Here is a 23,902-nt window from a genome sequence, read left to right on the forward strand (position 1 = left end):
TACATAGACGATGGGCTTTGGAACACACTGATATGTATTTGTATGCGTGGAGTTATCACATTTCTCAATGGGGCGGTTAAATAATAAATGTGAACGTATCCTACATTGATAAATGTAGTTACGTATCGTAACAAGTGGATCATGAACATCCTCCAACGATGAACGCGAGGGGACTTGCCTTGGAGGGTTAAATCTATTTTATTTTGCGGTGGTTAAACAGATTACTAAAGGCAATATACAAAAACAACTTCAACGTTATATTGAACCAGCTTTGTGAAACCCCGTGACCCACACGGCGTAGGAGATGGATTGGCAATGAGTTACAACATTACACTGGTCAACAAATAAACATTTTTTCTGGCCAGGACTTTAGCAGCTGTTTCAGGGTGCTGATTCCAAATATGATCTCAGATTTGCTCTATCACATCTCATTTTTATGCTATCGGCATACCCCATTTTCATTGATTTTACCCGAAATTAACTCTGTCACTTATGATTGCAAGTTGTTGCAAGTCAGTGACTGCTTTAGTGTTAAAATATGGTGCTGTATTTTTAGGATAGTGTGTTTATAATATAATTTTATGTAGATATCCACATTTATTTAATATTTTTCTTCTGCAGTTTTTATTGAAAATGCAATATTTGATATCTCAAAAACATGATGTGATAGACAAAAACTGATGCCAGATTTGGAATCAGCACCCCAAAATTACCTTAAAACCGTTGGAATACCTTATGCCAGAAAAAGTGTGTTGACCAGTGAATTATTGCAGCATTGAACAAGATTCGATATCTCAAGTATAGCTAGTACTTGAGATTGAATTAAAATAATGGCATGAGTCTACACTCTTGCTCGGCAAAAATGAGTGGCGGCGTGCTAACATTTTGAAATTCGTCATCACGCGAATCACTTGATTTGTGAAGTGAGCCCCCTTGTCATCGGGGCCACCACCACCACCAACCATCACCACCACCAACCACCACCTACACCCACCACCAACCACCACCTACACCCACCACCAACCACCACCTACACCCACCACCAACCACCACCTACACCCACCACCAACCACCATCAACCACCCACCACCACCAACCACCACCTACACCCACCACCAACCACCACCTACACCCACCACCAACCACCACCTACACCCACCACCAACCACCATCAACCACCCACCACCACCAACCAACACCACCAATCATCACCACCACTCCTGTGCCGTGCATCTCGGCCAGGAATATTCGCGCCCTGGCGCCCTCTGCTGGCGACCCTGGGGCTGACCAGGGGACTCGTGGAGGAAGCGGCAGCGAGGCGACAGCAAACAGCAGCCGGAGAGGGGCAAGAGGCGGCCTCCAAGCATGGCGAGTGAATGTCTTTCTCTAAATGACAAGCTCCCTGCGCCACATTCACTCTCCCCCTAATCCTCCTGTCTCCTCGCTCTGAGATCGGCGCTCGGTCCCACACTCTCGTCGTCTCTACGCTCTACGCTCTCTTCTCGCTTCGTCGCACTCCTGTGCGCTCACGGCAGACACCGGTGACGATTATCTGAAGCGGTCCTCCCCCTAGATCCACTCGGCCTCAAACGAGTAGCGGTGCGTTCGTGCGGTAAACATCGCCCGCTGATGGAGACAACAACGGCGGCCGTGCCTGCTTTGTGCCGCATGTGCCACCCCACACAACCTTTCGTACGCCGCGGCCTTCCCACAGGCGCTACTCGCTCGCGAACGGCCCCTTGGCCCCCCAGCAGCCCGGTGTGAGCTACACGTGGGGGGGGGGGTCCCTTCTTTGTGCTCATGGCCGCGCCCTTGCGCGCACGTGGTGGCCACGTGCCGGGTACAGTGCCGCTGTCACCGGGTGCCCAGCGCACGTGGCGGCTACGGCGCCCCCCGAGTTCATCACCGCGCCACTCGGCAATCGTCTCCCCCTCCCCCCTGGCTTTGTGTTATTGCTGCCCGTAATCTCCGGTCACCGTGTCTTAACTTCACCATTGTCGTGCTTCAACGACACCGTAGCAAACATTGGCTTTTAATCGGGAGGGAGGAGGTGGGGGTAGTCGTTTCCTGGAAATCGTTGACACGATTGGGATGGATTTCGATTCCGACATTGGTGCACCGGATCTCGTGTGGTTATAAGAGATGACAATTGAACGCCGATTGATTCTCTGTAGCGAGTGGCATCGGGGGATTGTCGGGCACGTTCAGTCAGGATGGATGTATGTTGCACTCTTTCGAATCTGGGTTCGGATAGAGACGTTGACGGCCTCAATTTGGCTATCCACTGCTGGATTAAGACCTTCCCGCACCTCACCAATCGGACATTCATTTGATGTGATCATTAAATACAGGCGACCTTTTTTCAGGCGAGGAATCGAAAAATGTCTCTTACAAAATGTTGACTTCCCTAGGACGTTGCAGACAAAATAATGTCCGTCCTTTTCACAAGTTACATGATCATTCCACAAGGCACAGTAATAACACGATATAAAATTTGGTTGTCCAGTATTAGTGGACATTTTCAGTTGGTAGTGTTGAAGGACATTTTTCCCTTTTTGTTTCCATGTATCACAGAAGAGTAATAAAAACCGAACAAACATACAATGGGCTAGCTGGAAAGGGCACTGCTAGTGCCGCACGTTATTCAAGTACTGTAACTTCTAAAGGATGCATCACATTCCCTAATTGACAATGACCATTACAATAGTTACAAATGGCAGTGTGTACCTTAATTACACATGTCTGTTGAATGAAATAAGTGCAACCTGTGAAATTAATGTTGATATTTTACGTAAAATGTTCAACGTTTTTGAAGAAAAAGAAATTTCGTTTTAAACAATATTGAATGTCACCAGTCAGCTTGCAATACTATATTTATTGCGAAAAAAGGTTATTGAGGTACTGGATATTATGAAAAATGTCTATTCCCATTGAGGTCCCACTTAAGTTGCCCTTTAAAACAGTTGTTCATGTGCTTGCAGTTCAACTTGAATCGCGGATGGCGTGCATTGCGAAGTTGTCGCCTTGGCTATGGACAGCATACGAACTGCAGCAAAGCCACCCAGAAAGACTCTGCTGAAGTGCCCATTATTTGTATTCCACACAAGATACAGCAGCGCATTGAAAACGTTCAGAAGCTCAAAACTAACAGGTATGGTACGAGTGAAGGTCCGGATTTGTGCTTGGAAACAATTCAATATATTTCAACATTTATTTATATATACCATTTGAAATGTTCTGATAAGTAAATTTTATAATTGTTTAACGTAAGATTGGTGACATTTTTTGTTGTAGGTCACTAAAAGTATACACAATGCGAGCTGGAAAGATGCTGATCCGTGCCCGGAGGCCAGAATATAATCAACATTCCAGCATCACTCACAGCAAGTTCGCTTTTCCCCGGCTTGCCTCTCAGGGCTGGAAACACAACAAATCCATTGGAGATTTCTTTATCATAAACAGAATGCAAGAGGTATGTGAGATCATAGCATCCACTTCGAAGACAGAAGAAATGTAAATATATCAATATAAAACCTCAAGATGTTCCGCATGGGAGGCAGTGTAATTCTTAAGGCATGATGCCGATAATGAATGTAGCATCACGTGTTTAATGTGACTGGATACATTTCACCACGTGCACAACAGACGATTGTGGACGTGAAGTTTAACTATGTCGTGCTGAGCAGAATGTGGGACTCCTTTATACATTCTTTGTTCCAAAGCATGCATGAGTTCAACCTTGATTTGAAGCTTTCGTGACTACAGGAAACCATACTCTCTGGTTCTTTCGGTAAAGTCGCGTAGATAGAAAAAATTATAAAAGAACACGACGTTTCGGTCGCAACACCTGATGACGGACGCTTGTGTTACGACCGAAACGTCGTGTTCTTTTATTATTTTTTCTACCTATGTGACTTTACCGAAAGAATCAGAGAGCATGCATGAGTTGTGTAACTGATGGCTTGGATTACAAGTTTGTATTATATTCTCGTCGGAGCATTAACTTTCTGAAGTTATATGTAAGCATATATATTTTTTATTTTACCAGAAAAGGCCCACTGAGCTATGTAGCTCTTTTTCAGAAGCGACCTGGCAACAGACGATAGCTCAATGAAGTGGCTTATGATGTGGAAATTTATATCAGCCAAATACTCTAAACGCATGTTTCTAAATGTGGAGGGAAAAAACTGGAGGACACAGAGAAAAATCCACGCAATTAGAGGTGGAACATGCAACCTCCAAATATACAACAGGATCAAACCCACGACCTCCTGTATACCAGGCGAGGTAGTTAACATCTCACCACCGTGGATATGGCTATGATGTGGTGTTGATTGGTGTGCTCTTTTTCAGAATCCAATGGAACCTATTGTGGAAATTGAAGGGGACGGCAAAGAAATACAAACCAATGCCAACAGCTTTAGATCGTTTCGAATGTCTACGGAGGTGATGCAGGCATTGTCCAGCCAAGGCATCCAGGCTCCTACTCCAGTACAGGTGGGCATGCAGTTGTTTTGTATAAATGTGAGACATCATTTACTTGTTGTTTGGAAAGTTGTAAAAAATGTATGTTGAAAACAAGGTAGGAAAGTTGTTTATGGCAGCAAATTAATGAGGACCATAATATAATATGTGGAATTGGGCGGCTTACCAATGTCGACATGCAGTGGTAAAGAAGACCTGCAGTTTAAATTTACTTTTTGGTCTTGATAGAAGTTTCATTACAGGATTTTGCATTGAATTCACTATCGTGTGGGAATAGAGATGATTAATTGGAATATGAAGAGTGGCATCATCTTCAAGCCATCCATCAATCGGTTTGCCAGGACAGCTGTGGTCTGTTGTGTTAATCCTCAATGACTTATGCATATGGCCTCATATCAGGTGTCATTGACAGTAGCAGGTGGAGTATTTGGCAATTTTATGGATCCAGTAGCATTGCCACAAGGTTTCAGGTTTCAGTTAGGTCAGTGAGGGACATCTTCCTGATTTGACTTGGTGAGCTATAGGGCTTTTTTATGTCAATGGAGAGCTCTATGGTTTTATGAGCAGTGGTGAATTCGTCCGTGGGTGCAATGCGCCGAAGGAGTGCGATGTCTGATCAAGCACATCAGTGTCCTAAACCTCTGCAGCGTCGTGCTTTCTACCTGTGTTGCGTTTAAAGTCATACCACTTTATACCAAGCAGAGTTGGTAACCCATGTAAAACGCCTCTAAGCTTTGTGTTGTTAATAGCTAATGGGCTACAGTACTTCTTGATGGACTCCCCACCCCATGTCGGTTGTTGGGGTTGTTTGAACATACTTGACCATGCTGGTCAGTGTGGGTCAGTGACTGGAGTGGGGGGTGGTGGCGAGGGTCAGTTCACATTGAGTAACCACTGATGTCAGCCATGGCCAAGAATCAAACTAAGGTGTCAAAGGTAGTGCAATAACCACTACGCCACTGCTCAACCCCATTTGGTGTGCATACTATATAGCCCAATAAAATGTTTGTATTTTAATGTCCTGTACTTTGTTTAAACAATATCGCGAGTTTAAACACTGACCGCTTTATTTAAATGTTTTCAGATTCAAACAATTCCGCTAATCGTGAAGGGATCCCATGTTCTCTGTGCAGCTGCTACAGGTGAGCCTGAATACAGACGTAGCACGTGCTGCACAGACCGCTACATTCTTATCCTTAACTCATGGATTCTGATGAAGCCAATGAACAATCCACAGATGAGCATGGAGATCCATTTAGGGATACCCCACTATAATAATTATAATAATGAAAAATGACACGGAAAACACAATCTCCTCTTGTGATTCGGAGCCACTGCTTTCACAACATTCAATCACCTGTTCAGAAGAAAGTGAGAGGATTATTATTCATACATCAATCAATTGGGTATATAAACGGATCATCCTGTATTTGAGGTGAATCATATTTAGAGCTAAATACAGCCACCGGTTTCCCTTAATGCACAAATTTTCGTTACTTTTGCCAAAATGTGCAGAATTGATGTTGGAAAGAATATTGCATCTTTAGAAACTGTTTGGTAATTCATCGCAGCACACAAATTAACTTTGCAGTACAGTAACTTTATCACTGCTCCATTGTGTTTCCTGCATATTGTTACCACAATATTTTCCTTGTGTATTTGGAAGCGCTAAACCGGTGATTGATTATGAGTTTAAATAGAGACGATCTTTGTTTATGTATGTATGTTGAACGTATAACCAGGGTCCTTTGAGACCAGCAGTGTCTTAGTTCTATTACCCCATTGTAACTGAACTAAGTAGTTAAACATTGGGATTAGCATCCTCAATACCGATGATGTAAATATATTTGTTTCCTCTGTGGATTGAAGCTCCACTCAATTTGGAAAATGAGTTAATTTTTTGAAATGCTGATTTTTGAAGGACGTGCAATGTGTTTTTTGTGCCATCTCTTACAATTTGTCAAGTGCGACGGAAAATGTTCCTTTGCTACACTTTTATACATTGGTTTTCGTATGCTCACGCTTGCACTGTGCCGCTTACCAAGTCCAGCCGACTACATGTCGATCGTTATCTTACGTGTCACCTTCACATCTTATAACCGCGTTCGTGGTTTTCCAAGTTGTGCTCCAAGTGAGAGACGTTGTCTCTCTGCAGGCAGTGGCAAAACGCTCTGCTACCTGCTGCCGATCGTGGAGCAGCTCCGGGACGAGGAGAAGAAGGGTGGCGTGACGACGCAGCTGCGATGTCCACGCAGCGTGATCATTGTTCCCTCCCGTGAGCTCCTCGACCAAGTCAAAGTGAGAAAGGCAAACGTCTCGCCAAGACTGAAAAAGATGTCCTGTATTGTAACTGTGCACTTGCGTATCGGGGGGGGGGGGGGGGGGGGGGTGAGCGGAGTAAACTTGGTCTAAAAAAGTAAAGGTGCAGCTCTACAATTTTTTTCTAACGCCATTGTTGGCAAAAGGGTCTCGGCTAGAGTCAGCTCTATCAGGGCTCCTCTAGAGGGTATTTAGCCGATTCTTACACACTTGCCAGATTTCTCGGAAGACATGGAAGTACTCGGACTTTAGCACACTATACAAGACTTGCTGAACAACTCACTGTGGTGTACCCATATGTGTTGCTGGGTGGACAGAGGTCCGGGGGATTTAAGAAACGTGTTCCCATATTTTCAACTGTCGCACTGGGAGCTCAAAACGAGCCAAAGATTTCTGTATTGCAAATTCAGTGTGCTAAGCTTTACACCATTGTAGAAATCCAAAACTTGCTCTCATTGAATTTAAATCCTTGCTTTACATACATTTGATTAAGGGACGGGTCATTGTAACTTTTACCCAGGAACTATTTCATTTAAATTCCATGTACTGTACATTTATATCGTATATGCTTGGTGTCTGATTTAATGCTGTTGTGTGTGTTTTTTCTTGGTACAAATACTAAATGTCATGATCTTAGAAGGACCACCAGCATTGATCTCTGTGATGGTAAACCATCGTATAACAATTCTGTTCTGAATCGTGACAAGCACCTCAGCTACAAGACCCACCAGGACAATTGTGGCACCAGATAAAAGCGGCGAACAGCTGCTGGATCCCCCCAAACATCAAACCTGTGAACACGATCACACACATGCGCAGTGACTACAGGAAAATTATTTCCACCAGTCCACAGATCTGACTCAGTGTCTGCAAATCCCTTGCTTGTGCATTCAGTATATGTTGGGCTGAGTTTTGTTGATTCTGCTCAGCAATGTTTCTCGTACGGATAAATTACCATCATACGTCATAATGTATCTTATATCAAAGGGAAGTCTAGAGACAAAATGTCTCAATGCATTGCTGAATAATGTTTCCTTCAACATTTGGAAGAAAAATACCCACATCACTGATATTTTATGCCAAGTTTTCCCCTTTTTCGGCTGATAATTGGTGACTAAGTGCGATCTACCAATGCATGAATCAGGCCTAATAAGTTAATGAATCAAAGGAACACTTTGGAAAACGCAAGGTACAGGGCAGTGTGACATTGTAAAATATTTTTAGTCCTCGAGTTTTTTTTATAGAAATCCTAGATGCGAAAGGACATTTAAATGGGAAGAAATGTAACATATATATAAAAGGGAAATTTGTGAATGTGTGTCTGTTCGAAATGTTTAGCATACTTCCCAACATGCAACAAACTTGAAATTTGCCATGTGGGTATCTTCCAGACTGTACACAATGCAAAAAGTCTAAAAATAGACTTTTGTATTTTGTGGGGGGGGGGGGGGGGTGCAATAATGGATATATTTTGCACGGCAAGTGAGCGTAGGCCGTGTATTAATCTAAGACAAAAATCCAAGTCTCGGGCGAAGCCGGGTAGTAAAGCTAGTAAGTCATAAATTGACATGAAATTTAAATAACAAGTAAAATTATTTACGGGAATGCAAGCAAATCATAATGCCATCACCACAGCGTGTTAACAACCCATTATTTAGTTTTCGTGTAAAGAAATGGAAAAATATTCATAGCATTTAAGGCTTCCCTGACATGCCTGTACTATATTAACAATGGGCACAGGAGTGCTCACAAACTACCATTTATCATGTGTTTGTGTCAAATATTTCTGCAGATACCTAAAGTAGCAACTACATTGATGGTGGTAACATGTATTTATTGATGCTGGAAAAAGTGATACTATTGTTTTGCAGGCAGTTGCCAAAAGTCTGACCCATCATGCACCTCTGCGTGTTGAGGCCCTTGGCTGTGGACATAGTATGGTAAGAGATGATTGCTGCCATTTCATAACCAGTGTGTTCTCCTATGACCCGTGTTTTCATAACGCGAATTAGATATAACGCGATGAATTTATGAGGGAACACATTTTTTTAGAACTCGCATGTGAATTAGATTAACAGAACTATGTCGCGCGAGTAGGAATAAGCGGTTGTAGCATCATCACACAAGGCGGGATGCTGCTGGATGCTTCTAGATGCTACCCACGCGCCCCAGTCTTTGTCCAGCCTGCATACGCATCTCACGTGTTATTGTGGACTGTGCTTTACCCTAATATATTATTTATTATCACGCGATTTTTCCGAAACGCGTTGTTCTTCAGGAACACAACAACTACCGCGTTGTAGGAGAACAGACTGTACTAACCGAGTATGCACGGCTTTTCCTCTGTGAGGGAGGGAAATACCAAAGTTTGATGACTCGAGTACTACCAGCTTATGGATAAACCACCAGCACAGATACACACACAGCACCATATTACTCACATACAAACTAGATTTGAAGCTTTCGTGACTGCAGGAATTACTCTTTGGTTCTTTCGGTAAAGTCACGTAGAAATAAAAATGAATAAAATTGTAAATGTTGTGGCTTCAACACACCGGTGGGCTAAAGCAGTGAACTATTTGTCTTTTGTCAACGTGACACTTTTTTACTGATTGGCCGTGTTGGGTGGTGGAGGGTTACGACACATTTATAAATAACGCGATCTAAACCCAAAAACGTTGATTATGAATGAATAATAGAATACGACGTTTCGATTGCAACACAAGCAACCGTCATCAGGTGTGAATGAATCAAGCTCGGAGAGAGACACATACATAGAGAGACACACAGATAGAGAGACAAACACAGAGAGACACACACGCTCTGTGTGTCTGTCTCACACGGTCTCACACGGTTTGTGTGTCTCTCTCTGTGTGTTTGTCTCACACGCTCTGTGTGTGTCTCTCTCTATTTGTCTCTCTCTCTGTGTATGTGTTTGTCTCCGTGTCTGTGTTTGTCGCTCTCTCTCTCTGTGTATGTGTCTCTCTCCGAGCTTGCATTGGTTCACACCTGATGACGGTTGCTTGTGTTGCAATCGAAACGTCGTATTATATGATTTATTTTCTTTTATTTCTTCATGACTTTACCGAAAGAACCAAAGAGTACTCGCATGCATTTACAATCGATGAATACACTACTGATTGAATAAGCAATTCACTTGTGTTAAGTATTTTCTGTTTTAGTTATCAGTATTAAACCTTCTTCATTACTCTTTGATAAATCACATTAAAGCTATATGTTATATTATTGATATCTCTTGAAACACCTTTCCAGGCTTGATAGGCATAGCAACCAGATGTGTTTAGCATTGAAACCAAATGCGTGCTTGTTATGTCGAATTGCAATAACGTTGGTCACGTGGTAATTGATACAAGATTATAGAATATATGATAACACTAGTATTTCATTATCCAGCAATTTAACTGGGTTTCAAGACATTTTAGGAGTGTCCTTGTTTTGAACGTTAGGCCATCTGCTAAATGAGCATTTTGGGCTACCCACAAATATAAGTGCGTGACATAAAACCCAATGTAGATAGATCAGAAACCTATTTTTATGTTGCCACAGACTGGCTACCTTACAGCCATGCAGACGGGGAATCTCATAAATGTGCGTTATTGATTCCAGGGCTGTGCCACCGAATCTTACCACCTGTCATGGTTTTCCCAAGATCCTCCTCTATTTGAGTAAGCTGTCCTGGGAAATCTATAAGTCTTCACAGGACAATAAAAGTCCCGTTTTTTTAGTAATTTGCATAACAATACACCACTAAAGACTTACTTGTAATTCCCCCCTCTTCCACTATTGTGAAATATTATTTTCCCATTATATGTCCCGAATTTTTGTACCTCACAGTTGGCAACCCTCATGCTGCTATAAGTTAAGTGGGGTGATTAATAAGTTTCAGGTTAAGTGTATGGTCATGTGTTGAATAAAATGGCCATGGCTTTATGATTATGTCCTGCCTTTTACATTCTCTTTAAAGTGTAAGTCACTTGATGTTTCAGAGTCAAGTTCGGCAATTTCTGGACTCCCACTTGATTGACGTTCTAATTACAACACCTGGCACGCTCTGGAGAGCTCTGAAGCAAGGTGAGTTTGTGCTGACCCGGCTCTCAGACTCTAAGGAAGTGATTTCTTTCTTTCACCGATTGCACAACTGGAACACACCTCACGACAAGACACAATAAATGTGTTTTGTGCATCTTGCTGTCTCTCGGTTGTGGTGAATTCACATTTTCAGGTGTTTTAGATTAAAGTGCAATTGATGTTCTGGCCACTTCCATAACATGCCCTTGATATGAGCCCTTCTATTGCATCCTGCAATTTATTACAGTTTAATCAGATTTTTATAGAATACTTAACTAAAGCAGTTTAAACTCACCGGTACTATATTTTGGTTTTATTTCTTGTTATAATGCAGCATGTTTGGGTTTTTACTGGCATGTCAGTGTTTTATTCGTGTAAGATTTTTGTTTGTTTTTACCTCTGATGTACAGCACATGGAGATTAGTAATTTGAAATGTGCTTTATAAAAATTAGTTTATTATTTCTATTATATTTATTTAACATATCTTTACTCGATGTCTGTTAACCAACTGGAATGGTATTGAATAAAGTGAAGGTCATGAAACCAGAATACAATTGATAAAAAACGCATGTCAAATTCTTTTTTTGGAATTAATGACTTACAACAACTACGCTATATCCATAGATCTTTATCACCAGGGTGTCATTAAAACACGTTTCACTTTTATGCTCCTTGATTATGAAGAGACATATCATTAATTTGAAACTGAATTCGTTATTGAGGCGTAGCTCATCTGAGGACACGATGAAAGATTTACAATAAAAAAACATCAACAACGAGCAGTTCCAATGATATGCAATGCCGGCAATGAAATAAGATATTGAAAGGGAGACTTGCGCGATTAATTATTCGATCCAGCCCCTGTGTGGATGCCTGAGAAGCAGTGGCTACAGCAGCATAATAAAAGTGTATGGCCTCATGTTTTATTTTTTTAGCATGGTCCATGGTAACTCATTGTCCAGTTTGGCAAAAGGAGAACTTCAGCCCACCTCAGTTATGATGTGACAATGGGTATATTTTTATATTTCTAATTTAAAACGTGCATCATTATGGACAGATTTGGAATTTTGGTGATGAAACTGGCCACACAATGTCCTGTTCCTGCACATCGCAGAACATTGTGAGTTTTGCAAATGCAAAGCAAATGCCCTCTGGAGGGGCTCTCTAGTGCTCTCCCTAGTGTTGGCATGTATTCGTATTTTTTGTCAAACATTACTGGGGGATTCCGAAAGCAATAAAACACCCTTTGTGCAGCTCAGTCTCTTGTGTGTCACTTGTGCTCATGAGGCATTCCAGCTGCATTCTGTTGAACCTTATGACCTGAGGGGCATCTGTATTGCAACCGTTTTTAATTTGTTTTGCACTTTAGGAGCGATTATATTTTATAACCGTGTTAGGTCTAATATGGGGAATTTTATTTGGAGAATGTTCCGTGCCTCTCATTATATACTTACATATATATTTGATATAACATGGACCAAGCAAAGTTTTGAAAAAAACATGTATCGCCTCACAAAATGGTCACAATTTGTAATAAAAGACAAGTGTGAAAGTTGCCTTAAATCACTCCTTTAAAAAAAATAGTTTCTTCTATTTGATCAATACCAGATTTTTAGGCCTCAAAACAATCCCCATTCTGCTCTTCGTTGGTGAACTGCCTTTAACTTTTGAATCATTTCAGACCTGTTGGATTTCTCTGCCTTGAGACACTTTGTGTTGGACGAAGTGGACACCCTGTTGGACGACAGCTTTAACTCGGAGCTGCAGAGTATCTTCACGCATATCAACGTGAGCAGCAGCGTTGTTTGCCTTCAATATGTCACGCTGTTAGTAGTGCAGTCGTGCACTTACCTTTTAAAATGTGCCGCTTTTCGTTTAAAGGGTAAAAGTGCAACTCTCCAATTTCTTGCTCATGCCACTGCCGAAATAAGGGCCTCCACCAGAAAGCGCTTGTGGAGGGTATTTTAGATTTCTCTTCCATGCTGGCCAGATATCTTCGAAAAAGTGGGAGTACCCACACTTTGCCCCACCACCCACGACCTGCCAATTGACTCACTTCGGTGTGCCCATTTGTCCTGCTGGGCGGACGGAGGCGTTTCGATTTAAGATACTGTCAGCTAACCATTATACCATGGCAGGATTCTGGAAAAATAGTATAAACTTTTTAAGTACACCAAATTGTTACCAAAGACCTGAAATTATTCAACCCTAATTTAATTGTAATTCCAGTTCAGCCCTCTAAGCTGGTCAACTGGGCTAATTCCAAAAATGTAGTTATTCTTTCCACTTATTAGCTTGTTACTCACAACTATGCCGCCGCTGAAACGTGCTCTGTGTCTCAGGAATTTAATATTAAACCATAATTATCCTAAATGTGCCTCAGTCTTGTTCGCTGAGCCTTTAGCTTTACCAGTGGGAAAAGCAAAGGTGCCTTATAATTGCTCTCTGATCCTCGGGTATTAACTATACACCGTAACATCATAAAAAGTGCCTTTATTCTGGATTTGTGAGCATTAGGCACCAATTATGAACTGTAAAATAACAAAATATCTTAGCCTGCATCATTGCACTTCAGAATTTGAAAACGAACCCGCAAGGATCTTATGAATGTGAGCCTGACTTTGTAAGCTCCAGGCAACAACATTGAAATTTACGACTCCTAATGAGTCTTGTGCTATTTTGCTTCATATTGGTTGTATGTTTGACGCAGTAAAGGTTCTACATGCTCTTAACTTTCACTCCTCACGGATTCACTGTGTGCGTACTTAGAGGATAGCATTGCTAAGTATTGAGATACCACTCCATAATACCATTACATAAATTTTGTGTATTTAATGGAAATTGCACATTAATAATATATCCTAGTTAAACCACCAATATCTATGCAATTAACAGTTTTATTGATTCTACCGTTTACATAAATCCTTGTCAGTTTACGCACGAGTACAATGGCCACCCTATAGATCTCTTTCATATTTCTGTAACCTGATTTTAACTATACTATGCTCAGTCTAAAACTAATCTTGCAAGCTGATGTATGCTCCAGGGAATATGTTGTTTAACGTGGATTTTCGTGCAATATATTTTTGTATTTGTCATGTGACACAGTAGTTTATGCTCCGATTTATATTTGCTTCATTGCTGGACTTTGTTTTGCTTTTGTGGTGTTGGTGAACCAGGTCACTCTTGCGAATGAGATCCTTATCCGGGTTTGTGGAGTTATCACCTCGTTAAAAAAACACAATTGACACTTTAAACTTTGCTTAGAAGCTTTACACCCTTACAATCGACTCAGTAAATGCAAGGTCATCGTTTAATTGGTCAAATCAGAGTGTCTGCCACCAAGCAACTCGGTGGCGCTCACCACCGGGGTGGTCCTGAGATAACCGTGGACATTCCTCGTTACGATGGATGTCCATTGGACAACCACGCTTGATTTAATGACAATTATTTCCCAGGTGCGGCAGAAACCCGATGCATCTGCCGGCCTACACCCGTGGGACGGGACACAGCTCATTTTGATTGGAGCAACATTTCCACGCGGCGTTGACGAGCTGCTGGGACAAGTTATGGATGTAAGCAACGCAGTATGAACGCCGAGGTGAAGGTAAAGGTGTGATTGCTTGCTCACGCCACCGCTGGTGGAAGAGCCTCCATTGGACGGAGCTTTAGAGAGCCCCTCGAGAGGGTGTTTGGCCTACGCTTCCATCCTGGCCAGACGCGACCTGCTGATCGACTAACTGCGGTGTTCCCATTTATACTGCTGGGTGGACAGAGGTTGGTTGATTGAACCGGTGGCCTCTGGATTGCAAGTCAAGTGTGTTTACCATTGCACGATCCTACACTAATCAGTCATGTAATGTTTAGATATGTTAGAACATATACACATGCTTTCAAATTTCCTGAACTGGGAGCCTCAGAACCAGTTCAGATATTCGTCACTGATGTTCGCTATGGCCGTGAACCAAACTCGGATCGTCAGGTTCGTAGTGCAGTACACTGGCTACTTCACCACTGCTCCCAATATGTATTACATAGGTGCGCACAGACATCTTTCATTGCTTTGTGTGGATTTAATTCCTGTGAATAGACCAAACGGTGACTTGAGTATGCTTTGGATGGCAATTGTGTTTTGCTTATTGTGAGCACTCGCACAAAGTGTTGTTCATAAGTATTACACAGTGCGGGATGAATGGTGTGCTAACCAAAAATAATTGCACTCTTTCCAGACCTCCAGCTTCAGAGTGGTGCGCAGCAATTTCCTGCACTGTGTGCCTCCTCATGTGGAACAGACGTTCATGAGGGTAAATAACGATGACAAATTAGGTAAGGAACCATTTTATGACTTTGGTTTTGCCTGATTATAAAATATATATTCATTTTTAAAATGTGTACAATATTAGTCGAAAATAGCATTTTATATTGACCTGTCACTTTTTGCAAGAAATTATTATTTTTGGGATCTGGATGGGCAGGGATGGAGAGCAGGCTTGGCTGGGATGGAGAGCACACTGTAGTTGGTCACAACATTGAACAGAGCAGGTGACAGAACATGCCCATGACAAAATACACTCCTGCTTCTCTCCTCAAGCACCTCTTGATGTTTTTTTTACCAAACATTGCTCAATACTTTTAATTTGCTATTGCTTAAAAATGGTAGAAAAGTGCAACAAGCAGATTATCACCATCTTCACGCGTTATCCTTGACGTAGCTGACTGCAGATACAGAGTGTAAACACGATTCACGTGAGGCATACTTTTCTGATTTATTCATCGATTCCAGGAGCTGGGTGCTCATTTGTTTCTGTTATTCCCCACATCATGGGCATGCCGTTGTGATGGACTTTAGTATGATAATAAGCTCAACACTGAATAATAGGGGATTCTGCTGTACCTAATGCTGTGTACGCGCCTGGGTTGTTGTTGAACATTTCGTGAGAATGTGTTTCTTTTGCAGCCACTCTGATAGATCTGTTAAAGAAGAGAGATGGACACTCGCAGTCTGGTGTCATCGTCTTCTGTAACAAAGCGACCACGGTCAATTGGATCGGATACATGCTCGATGCAAATCACGTTAAGCACGTCCGCCTGCAGGGAACAATGCCTTTTGAGGTAGGCACTCATTGATGGAATAATTAGCACAGTGTTTGTTGTCCTTCCCCAAGCCCATTGTTCTTGCATTTGCATAATGCATGTTGATGACCATATCAATAACCCAAACTGCAATGGATGCCCATAGTCATTTATATGCGTTCATGAACCCCTCCCTACACTTCACGCAAGAAGTGCTCACAAGTGATGTCATCACATCTAGCCCTCTATTTAAGGAACGAAACAGGAGGATTTCTCCACAAATCTGGCTGTCGCCTGATGAAGCTAGTTGTAATTACTGGCAAAACGTCATTCTCAAGATTGTAAATGTTGTGGCTTTGCTCTTCAACACACCGGTGTGCTGTATTAGTGACGAATTGCCACGTTCTGTTTACGTGACAAACTTGACTAGTTGGCTGTCGGGTGGTAGCGGGTTTAACAACACATTTATATATTCACGCAAGCCTACATGTTTAATGGTATACAGTATCGTTTAACCACAGTCTGGTTTTCCGCTACCCGTGATTTCAAATCTCCAGCTGTGTTCAAACAATCCACCACCAGTGGCACATCAAGAGCGTGTCCCCACCACGCTTGACCACGTACAGTACCTGCCCGCATTGTTCAATGTTGTGCAGCAGTCATCAAAGCATAGCAGTGCTGTAATTTATACCTCGTGAAAGTGTACTATAATTACAGTACAATACTACAAATTGTTGCCCTTAATAATGGCCCCTAAGCGTTGGGCTGGTGGTGAAGGTGAGCATAATGTGAAGAGGGCAAGGAAAGTGGTTTGTCTTGAAAGAAAAAAGTTGAGTTGCTCGATCGTCTTGCGCGGGCACATCCCACTTGATTTGGTCAAAGGCAGCCGACTGGTAAACAAACGTGGCATAGAATAGGAAGCCAACACACAACAGCCGGGATGACCCAGGACCAAATGGAGGTGGGGGGGGGGGAACTGCCTAGAGAAGAACTTGCACAGGGCAGGACAGTCCATCGATGTAGAGGCGTTAATTGGTACTCCCCATCCTGTTGGCTGGCAGCTCCCCCTTCTCGTCAACAGGGGGCGGAAGCGGGGTCACGCCAGTGTCAGTGACCATGGCCCAAGGGGCCAACGACAATCCCTGGGAAGCAGATCCTGGGACACATTCCCGGACCCCGGGATGGGGGACTGGGGGATGATGTCACCTTCCAGAAAGTTCTGGAAGGGAGGCGTATCTAGGGCGGAGCAAGCCAAGAACTAGTATATAAGCCGGACCTCTCATGGGTCTGGGGCATCCGGAGACGGCATAAACGATCATCTGACCTGACTCCACATGTGTTTTACAAAGTTGATTGTTTATTAAATGACGTATAAAGTTTGACGGATGTATGTAATGCTTGTTTTGCAGATGCGGGTTGACATTCTGAAGAGGTTTCGCGAGAAGGATGCTGCTGTGTTGGTTTGCACGGACATCGGATCGCGGGGCCTGGACACAGTGAGAGTAAGAGGATTATTTTTACCACGGTTACTAAATACAGGTCCAAAGGTCTACAAATGGCCAGCACCATCTTTAAATTATATCGTGCCGTACATAGCCGATTTCCCGCACCTCCGATTAGCACGGTTGGCTACGTACGGTACGAAATAAGTTCAACATACATAACACTATGTAACACAATTTTTTTCCTGGGTAGTAAGTGTTCTTCCATATAGCTTATGCCTAAAAAGTATAGAAAATGGCTATTATTCCCCACAAACTTTGCTTTTGTGACCAGGACAGTGATATTTTGAAATTTACCTATTTTCAATGAGAAAACAGGCGAATTTGTGTCTTTTCGTTCACATAAAGTCAGAAAAAAAACATATGATTCAAAATTTACATGTATTTATACTAAAGTAATACAAAATTTACTGCAAAAGATTTTGAAGCGAGTAGTTTTTCGAGATTTACGATTATACTGTAAATCACTTTCACAAATCAGCCCCCAAATGTAGTCTCCCATCATGTTCTCGTTATACTGTCCTTGTTAGCGGCATTCAAAGTCCAGTATATCCTGGTGGAAGCGCTCGCCTTGCTCCTCCGAGTACGCTTCCATGTTTTCCTTGAATTTATCCAAATGAGCATCAAGGATATGGACTTTGAGGGACATCCTACAGCCCATTGTGCCGTAGTTCTTCAGAGTTTCAACCAACTCTACATAGTTTGACCTTGTGATTCCCCAGGAAGCTACGAACCACTGCGACAAAGCTGTTCCAAGCTGATTTCTCCTTCCACTGAGCTTCTTGGATAATTAATTGCACTCCAGGATCTTCTCTATCTGTGGTCCGACTAAGTCACCCGTTTTGACCTTTGCCTCAGACAGCTTAGGGAAGATGTCTTGAAGGTACTTGAAGGCTGCCGACTCCTTATCTCCAGCTCTGCCAAATTATTTCACAAGGCCCAATTTGATGTGCAGTGGTGGCATCAGTACCTTCCGGGGGTCCACTGGTGGCTCCAAGAATACACAGTGTATAATCGGAGGTGTGGGAGAAAGACAACAAACTAAATGGTGTTATCAGAACATAACACTGCATTGGGTGGGACAGATGCTGAAATTATAGTAGATACAATTGTTAATAGCTTGTTTTTCCACCTCTTTATTCAGGTGGAAACGGTAATAAATTACGATTTCCCGACGTGCCTATCGGATTACCTGCACCGCGTGGGCCGCGTAGGCCGGGTGGGGAGCCTGGTGAGGGGCTCCGTTGTCAACATCGTCACTCATCCCTGGGATGTGGAGTTGGTGCAGAAGATTGAGGTACGGCTCTTGCCTTCTATTGAGTTTGTCACCTCGGGATGAAACGTGAGGTTTTTAAAATTTATATTTGCCCCCCGCGGCCAGCCCAGCCCAGGACACGCTGGTGGGACTATGTCATTTGGCTGGCCTGGGAACGTTTGGGAATCCCCCAGGAAGAGCTAGAGTCTGTCGCCAGGGAAGGGGCGGTCTGGACCGCCCTACTCAACATGCTGCCGCCACGACCCTCGCCAGGACAAGCGGATTGAGAAACGAACAAAACGAACATTTGTGAACTTTTTCAGCGCAAATGTTAAATATTTAAACGGATAGTAAATGATAAAGGTGTAACCCTACAATGGCTTTCTCCAGCCATTACTGTCAAAATGCCTTTCACTATAGCAAGGTCTTCAGTTCCTCTAGACGATATTTGACCTCTTCCATGCTGATCTGACATCTTTGAAGAGGTGGGAGTAGCCACACCTTATCCGATCACACCTGACCTGCCAATAGACGCACTGGTGTACCCAGTTATACCGCTGGGTAAACAGAGACACGGGGTGTTCTGTGGTTCTTTCGGTAAAGTCACGTAGAAAAAAAATAACGACCGCTTGTGTTGCGATCGAAACGTGATGTTTTTAGTTATTTTTATTCACTTTATTTTTATTATTTATTATTTTTTCTATCTACGTGACTTTACCGAAAGAACCCTAGAATATGAATTCCTGCAGTCATGAAAGTTTTAAGTCAGAGACAGGGTGATTTAAGAAACTTCTGTTTCAACTCTGTGCTAGGAAAGAGAACTGGCGACCGCTGCATTGATTGCAATTCCACCGTGCTAATTATTCCATCAAGGCAGCAAAACAGATCAAAAACCTACTTAAAGTAATTTACAGGAAAGTTAACACTAAAAAACATTGTATTCATGACTTTCGCATTCTCTAAATCTATAATATTCCGACATGCATTTTCAAATTAATAATAAACGTTATATTTTTGTATTTTCAGCTTTCGTCATAATTAAACCTCACTCAATAGCCCTAAGATAAATGTGCCTTTTTAGATTTAGTTTTAGTATAATTCTTGTTGCCAGAATTACCTGTTGTTTTACGGTGATGCTATGAAGTTTTAATGGGTGATGAGCAACTCGCTAAAAATAATAAAATTTTCAGTTATCAGGATGTTTTGTTTCTCTGCAGAAAGTATTTTGTCAAGACACGACTTCTAAAATATTCCCCGCTTTGAAGACTGTAACGCTGTCGGCAACTTTGTGATATCGTTTGTCTTGCAGATTGCGGTGCGACGTCACACGCCACTGCCGGGTATCAACGCGAATATCAAACGCAAGCTCAAGAGTCGACATGACATTCACGAGGAAGTACAAAAGGAGAAGGGGGAGGAGGAGGAGGAGGAGGAAGAATCTTCCGAATTTATGCATTAACAAGTCAGGCAAAAATGTCAGTTTACCTTCCCCAATGAATTCACTTGTTGGTCTTCCATGCGTAATATAATTATCCGCTCACAGCTGTTGCAACGTTTGGTTTGTATCCCCTATTACCATCAAGGCACTTTAAATCTAGATTGAAAACTCATTTCTTGAGAACTGCTTTTTTGTTTAGTTGTCCTTCAGCCGCACCTCCGATTTAGCACAGTTGACTACGTACGGTGCTGAAAAAGTTCAACGTACATACAAAGCCACCTTAAAATCTGCAAACGGTACAAAGACATTGCAAATATCAGAGCATTTATAGCTCGGGCTGAGCAGCTATATTGGCCTTCTCTGATCTGACATTGGTGTGACTAGGCCATAAAAAAGGCTGTCTGGTGTAGGCCAATCAGTTTCAAATACAATAGAAATATTATCAGAACATGTTTGTTTGTATGTTCACCACAAGTACGTGTGGTTGATTCCTTGGCGTTTGGACATATCTGCAAACAGCACCACACGTCGAGCACCAGCGCCGTCGAGCACTCATTCAATTTATTTTTTGAGTAAAAACTCGCCTCCACTAAAGAGAGCATTGTAATACTTTACAGTATAAATTAAACGAAGGTAGTCGTACCTATAAAATCAAGACACATAAAAATATCAAAATGAGAGGACATACTCAAGGAAAAGCTAAAAGGAAAAAAATAGTCTTGCAGAGTTTCCTGAATTGTTTGGGACTCAGAGCCAATCTGAGGGCCGGCGGAAGACAGTTCCAGATCTTGGGCACCACACTCGAGAAGGCCCCCTACTACGGCCCAGCGTAGAATGAAACATTGATCTGGTCCCAACAATTAACAAGGCAACGCAGTCCTCTTTTTACTTCAATGTTTTCAACCAATGAATGACCGTTTACATGTATGCATGTTGAACTTCTTTCACACTGTATGTCGCCGACCATACTAATCAGAGGTGCGGGCGAAGGACAACAAACTAAACGCAAAAAAGCAGTTCTAAATAAATGAGTTTTCTAAATTTATAAGTGCATAGCTTCAGTGGCTTCCAAATGTCAGGAAGAGCATTCCAGATGGCCGCAGAAGCACATCTGAAAGCATGTGATGCAGTGACTGTCTTTGATGGCGAGCTAAAAGCCGCTGCGAGGATGTTCGCGCGATGGTTTATGCGCCTTGACGAGATCAGCAAGGTGTTGTGGTTCAAGTGTTGTTTGAGCACACAATTTGTCAAGTTTTGTCGATGTAAAAAAATCAAGAGTTTATCAAGAAAATGTCACGTGTGTCATACTTTAACGTGGTAACTTTGATATTTATTGCATTGCATATTAACATTTTAAATGGTTATACCGCGGTACCCAATTCTGATTTGGAAATTCAGGCACTTGATTTCCGAATTTGTTCCTTCGGGTGTTGCGTAACAATTTTTAAACTCTCAGTAAAGTAAGAAGATATTTGTCGGTGGCAGTGTGAAAGTGAGAGATCTCAAATGTGCTCCTCTCTTGCCAGTTGTGTGAAACTTGTGGGCCCTGATGCGAGCCAAATTGGGAAATATTTGTGACACCGAATGTCACTGGTTCAGTGCATTCCTGCCGTGTGAAGAGTAGACCCAAATATTCTCAAAAAGGGGCTGTCTGTACCTCCCTCTCGTCGCAAGCTCCTTTGGCCTCCTTTGGCCAGCAGGTGCATGAGCAAGCAATTGTTTGGCTGCAACTTGGTATCTATTATCGAAGAGTATACGCTTGTGTGTATATAAATGTACCTTTACACATTTCCACACAATCTAATTTCATAACAAATGTTATTGCACTAAAACATTAAGGCAGATGCATAGTGAAGGCTAAAGTGATCCCAGAAGCAAACGTTTGTATAGGAATGTTTTCAGACTCTGCATTAATTAATGTTAATATAATGTACAGGATTATTTTGTTTGCGAGTTAAGAGGATGTACATATTGTATCTGGTGATAAAGTGTTCTTTTGATAAAAACATATTTTAAATGTGTTTAAAAATCCGGTTTTCTGGTACATAAGCGTGAATTAAACTACAAGTTTCGTAAGTAAAAATAAAACCGCATGCCTTGTTTTTTCATGAATACCGTGATCTTATTTTTCCCATCTTGTCACCAGTAAGTAAACAGTGCGTGGAATGAGTCGTCACAACGTTGTGTTACACTTGTTTCATGTTCATATTAAATGTACTGTAATGAGTGAACGTCTTACATGTCGTGCACATGTATGTACACAGCAAGTGGCACATAGCCAGACGAAGACACTTAAGATGATTCAGCATTATTGGTGATTACACATCCTCCAAATGATATTTGCATTTGGAGGATGTGTGGGGCCTTCCATAAATGACGTCACGCGATTTTTTACCCCCCCCCCCCATCACACGACGTCACAAAGTCAGACCCCCCCTCAAATATGACGTCACAAAGCTCTGTCCCCCCCAAAATAAAACATGCTTCAAATCGCTTTAAACTATTGTCATCGTAGTGCGTATTAAATGTGGTGCTGCACTCTGATGTAGGAGAAAACATTTATTGAAATGTCTATTTAATTAAGTATAACGTGTTGTCTATATTTATTTAAAGTTGCGCATTTTGATGTGACGTCACATTTCTCAAACCCCCCCCCCACATCGTCACACATGTCTGATCCCCCCCCCCTCTCTAGGTGCGTGACGTCATTTATGGACGGCCCCTGTAAAAAATTGAGAACTGGAAAATGCATTAATGAATGACGACCACTTCGCAGTCACCGCATCATTGGTGAGCACCGAGCCACACGGAGCGGCTTGCCGGTGCGTCAAGAGAAGGAGTCAAGAGAAGGAGCGTGGCATAAGAGACGTTGGCGTGAGCGGACAAATTGTGACAAGCACTGCCCTGATAACGGCGATGAATCGATCCCAGGGCACCACCATCGCAAACCGGAAGGCCCCCTCCCCCCCCCCCCCCCCGTGCTCTTGAGTACAGACACCACTATAGCTTTATCCCAATGGGGATTCTCTGTGATGTCAACCACTATGGCGTGAATGAGGATGTCATCTGCTCCAAAATCTCGGATAACAGCCAGGAGCGACGCCGTTTCCATGGAAGTGCTCACTTGGCTCTCCCATGTTTTCGGTTGGTATAGCACATGCTGTTCAGAACGATGGCCAATGTTTATCTCCACATGAGGGCAGCGTCTTCAGCAACTGAATTCAGTTTGCACAGCCATTGCTGATAGGGCAAAGACCATCAACTTCACCAGAGTACTGGCTGGCTACCAAACATACAAACCCAGGATTCCAGTAGTGTTGGACCACTGCTTTGACACTGGGCCACCTTTGTTGAAATATTTTGCAATTATTTTGGTCGCATTTGAAGAAGCTTAGCTGCTATGGCTCATTTGATACATAAACAGCTGGAGTATATCATTGGCCAAAGACATCAGTTCTGGGTACCAATCATGTGCAAATATCATTACAAATGCAAGGTGTGGAAGAAGTAACTTGCCCTGATTCAATAATAAACATTGTGATAACATGTTGTACTGCTCTTCGGCTATTATTAGTCATATAAATTATCACCAACTCTGTACCATCTTTAGATGTGCAGAAAACTTGATATGAAGATTGGACTCAAGTGCAACATAAATGCCAAAAGCTTCTATAGACAATATTGCGATATTGCAATGATTTTCTAAATACGGCTTTAATGCATTATATTGCAGCTTAAAG

At 42.4% G+C, this 23,902-nt stretch overlaps 1 protein-coding gene across 2 annotated transcripts; it reads left to right on the forward strand.

Moving 5' to 3' along the window:
- The first annotated feature begins 1,270 nt into the window (after positions 1–1,270).
- Positions 1,271–23,542, forward strand: DDX28 (DEAD-box helicase 28). 2 transcript variants are annotated; one of them, XM_078595898.1, is made up of 16 exons: positions 1,271–1,368; positions 2,982–3,151; positions 3,295–3,472; positions 4,354–4,497; positions 5,570–5,627; positions 6,641–6,783; positions 8,676–8,744; positions 10,812–10,896; positions 12,576–12,682; positions 14,353–14,469; positions 15,124–15,220; positions 15,852–16,006; positions 17,377–17,469; positions 18,614–18,766; positions 20,034–20,199; positions 22,858–23,542. In XM_078595898.1, the coding sequence occupies exons 1-15, from the start codon at positions 1,366–1,368 to the stop codon at positions 20,181–20,183; spliced, it is 1,722 nt and encodes a 573-aa protein (XP_078452024.1). In that variant the 5' UTR covers positions 1,271–1,365; the 3' UTR covers positions 20,184–20,199; positions 22,858–23,542. The 2 variants fall into 2 exon arrangements, with proteins under 2 accessions (XP_078452024.1, XP_078452023.1); XM_078595897.1 differs by lacking the exon at positions 22,858–23,542 and having other exon boundaries at positions 20,034–21,123.
- The last annotated feature ends 360 nt before the right edge of the window (positions 23,543–23,902 follow it).

This window comes from Lampetra planeri, chromosome 7, assembly GCF_965212315.1.
Source record: "Lampetra planeri chromosome 7, kcLamPlan1.2.h2, whole genome shotgun sequence".
Classification (NCBI taxonomy): Eukaryota; Metazoa; Chordata; class Hyperoartia; order Petromyzontiformes; family Petromyzontidae; genus Lampetra; species Lampetra planeri.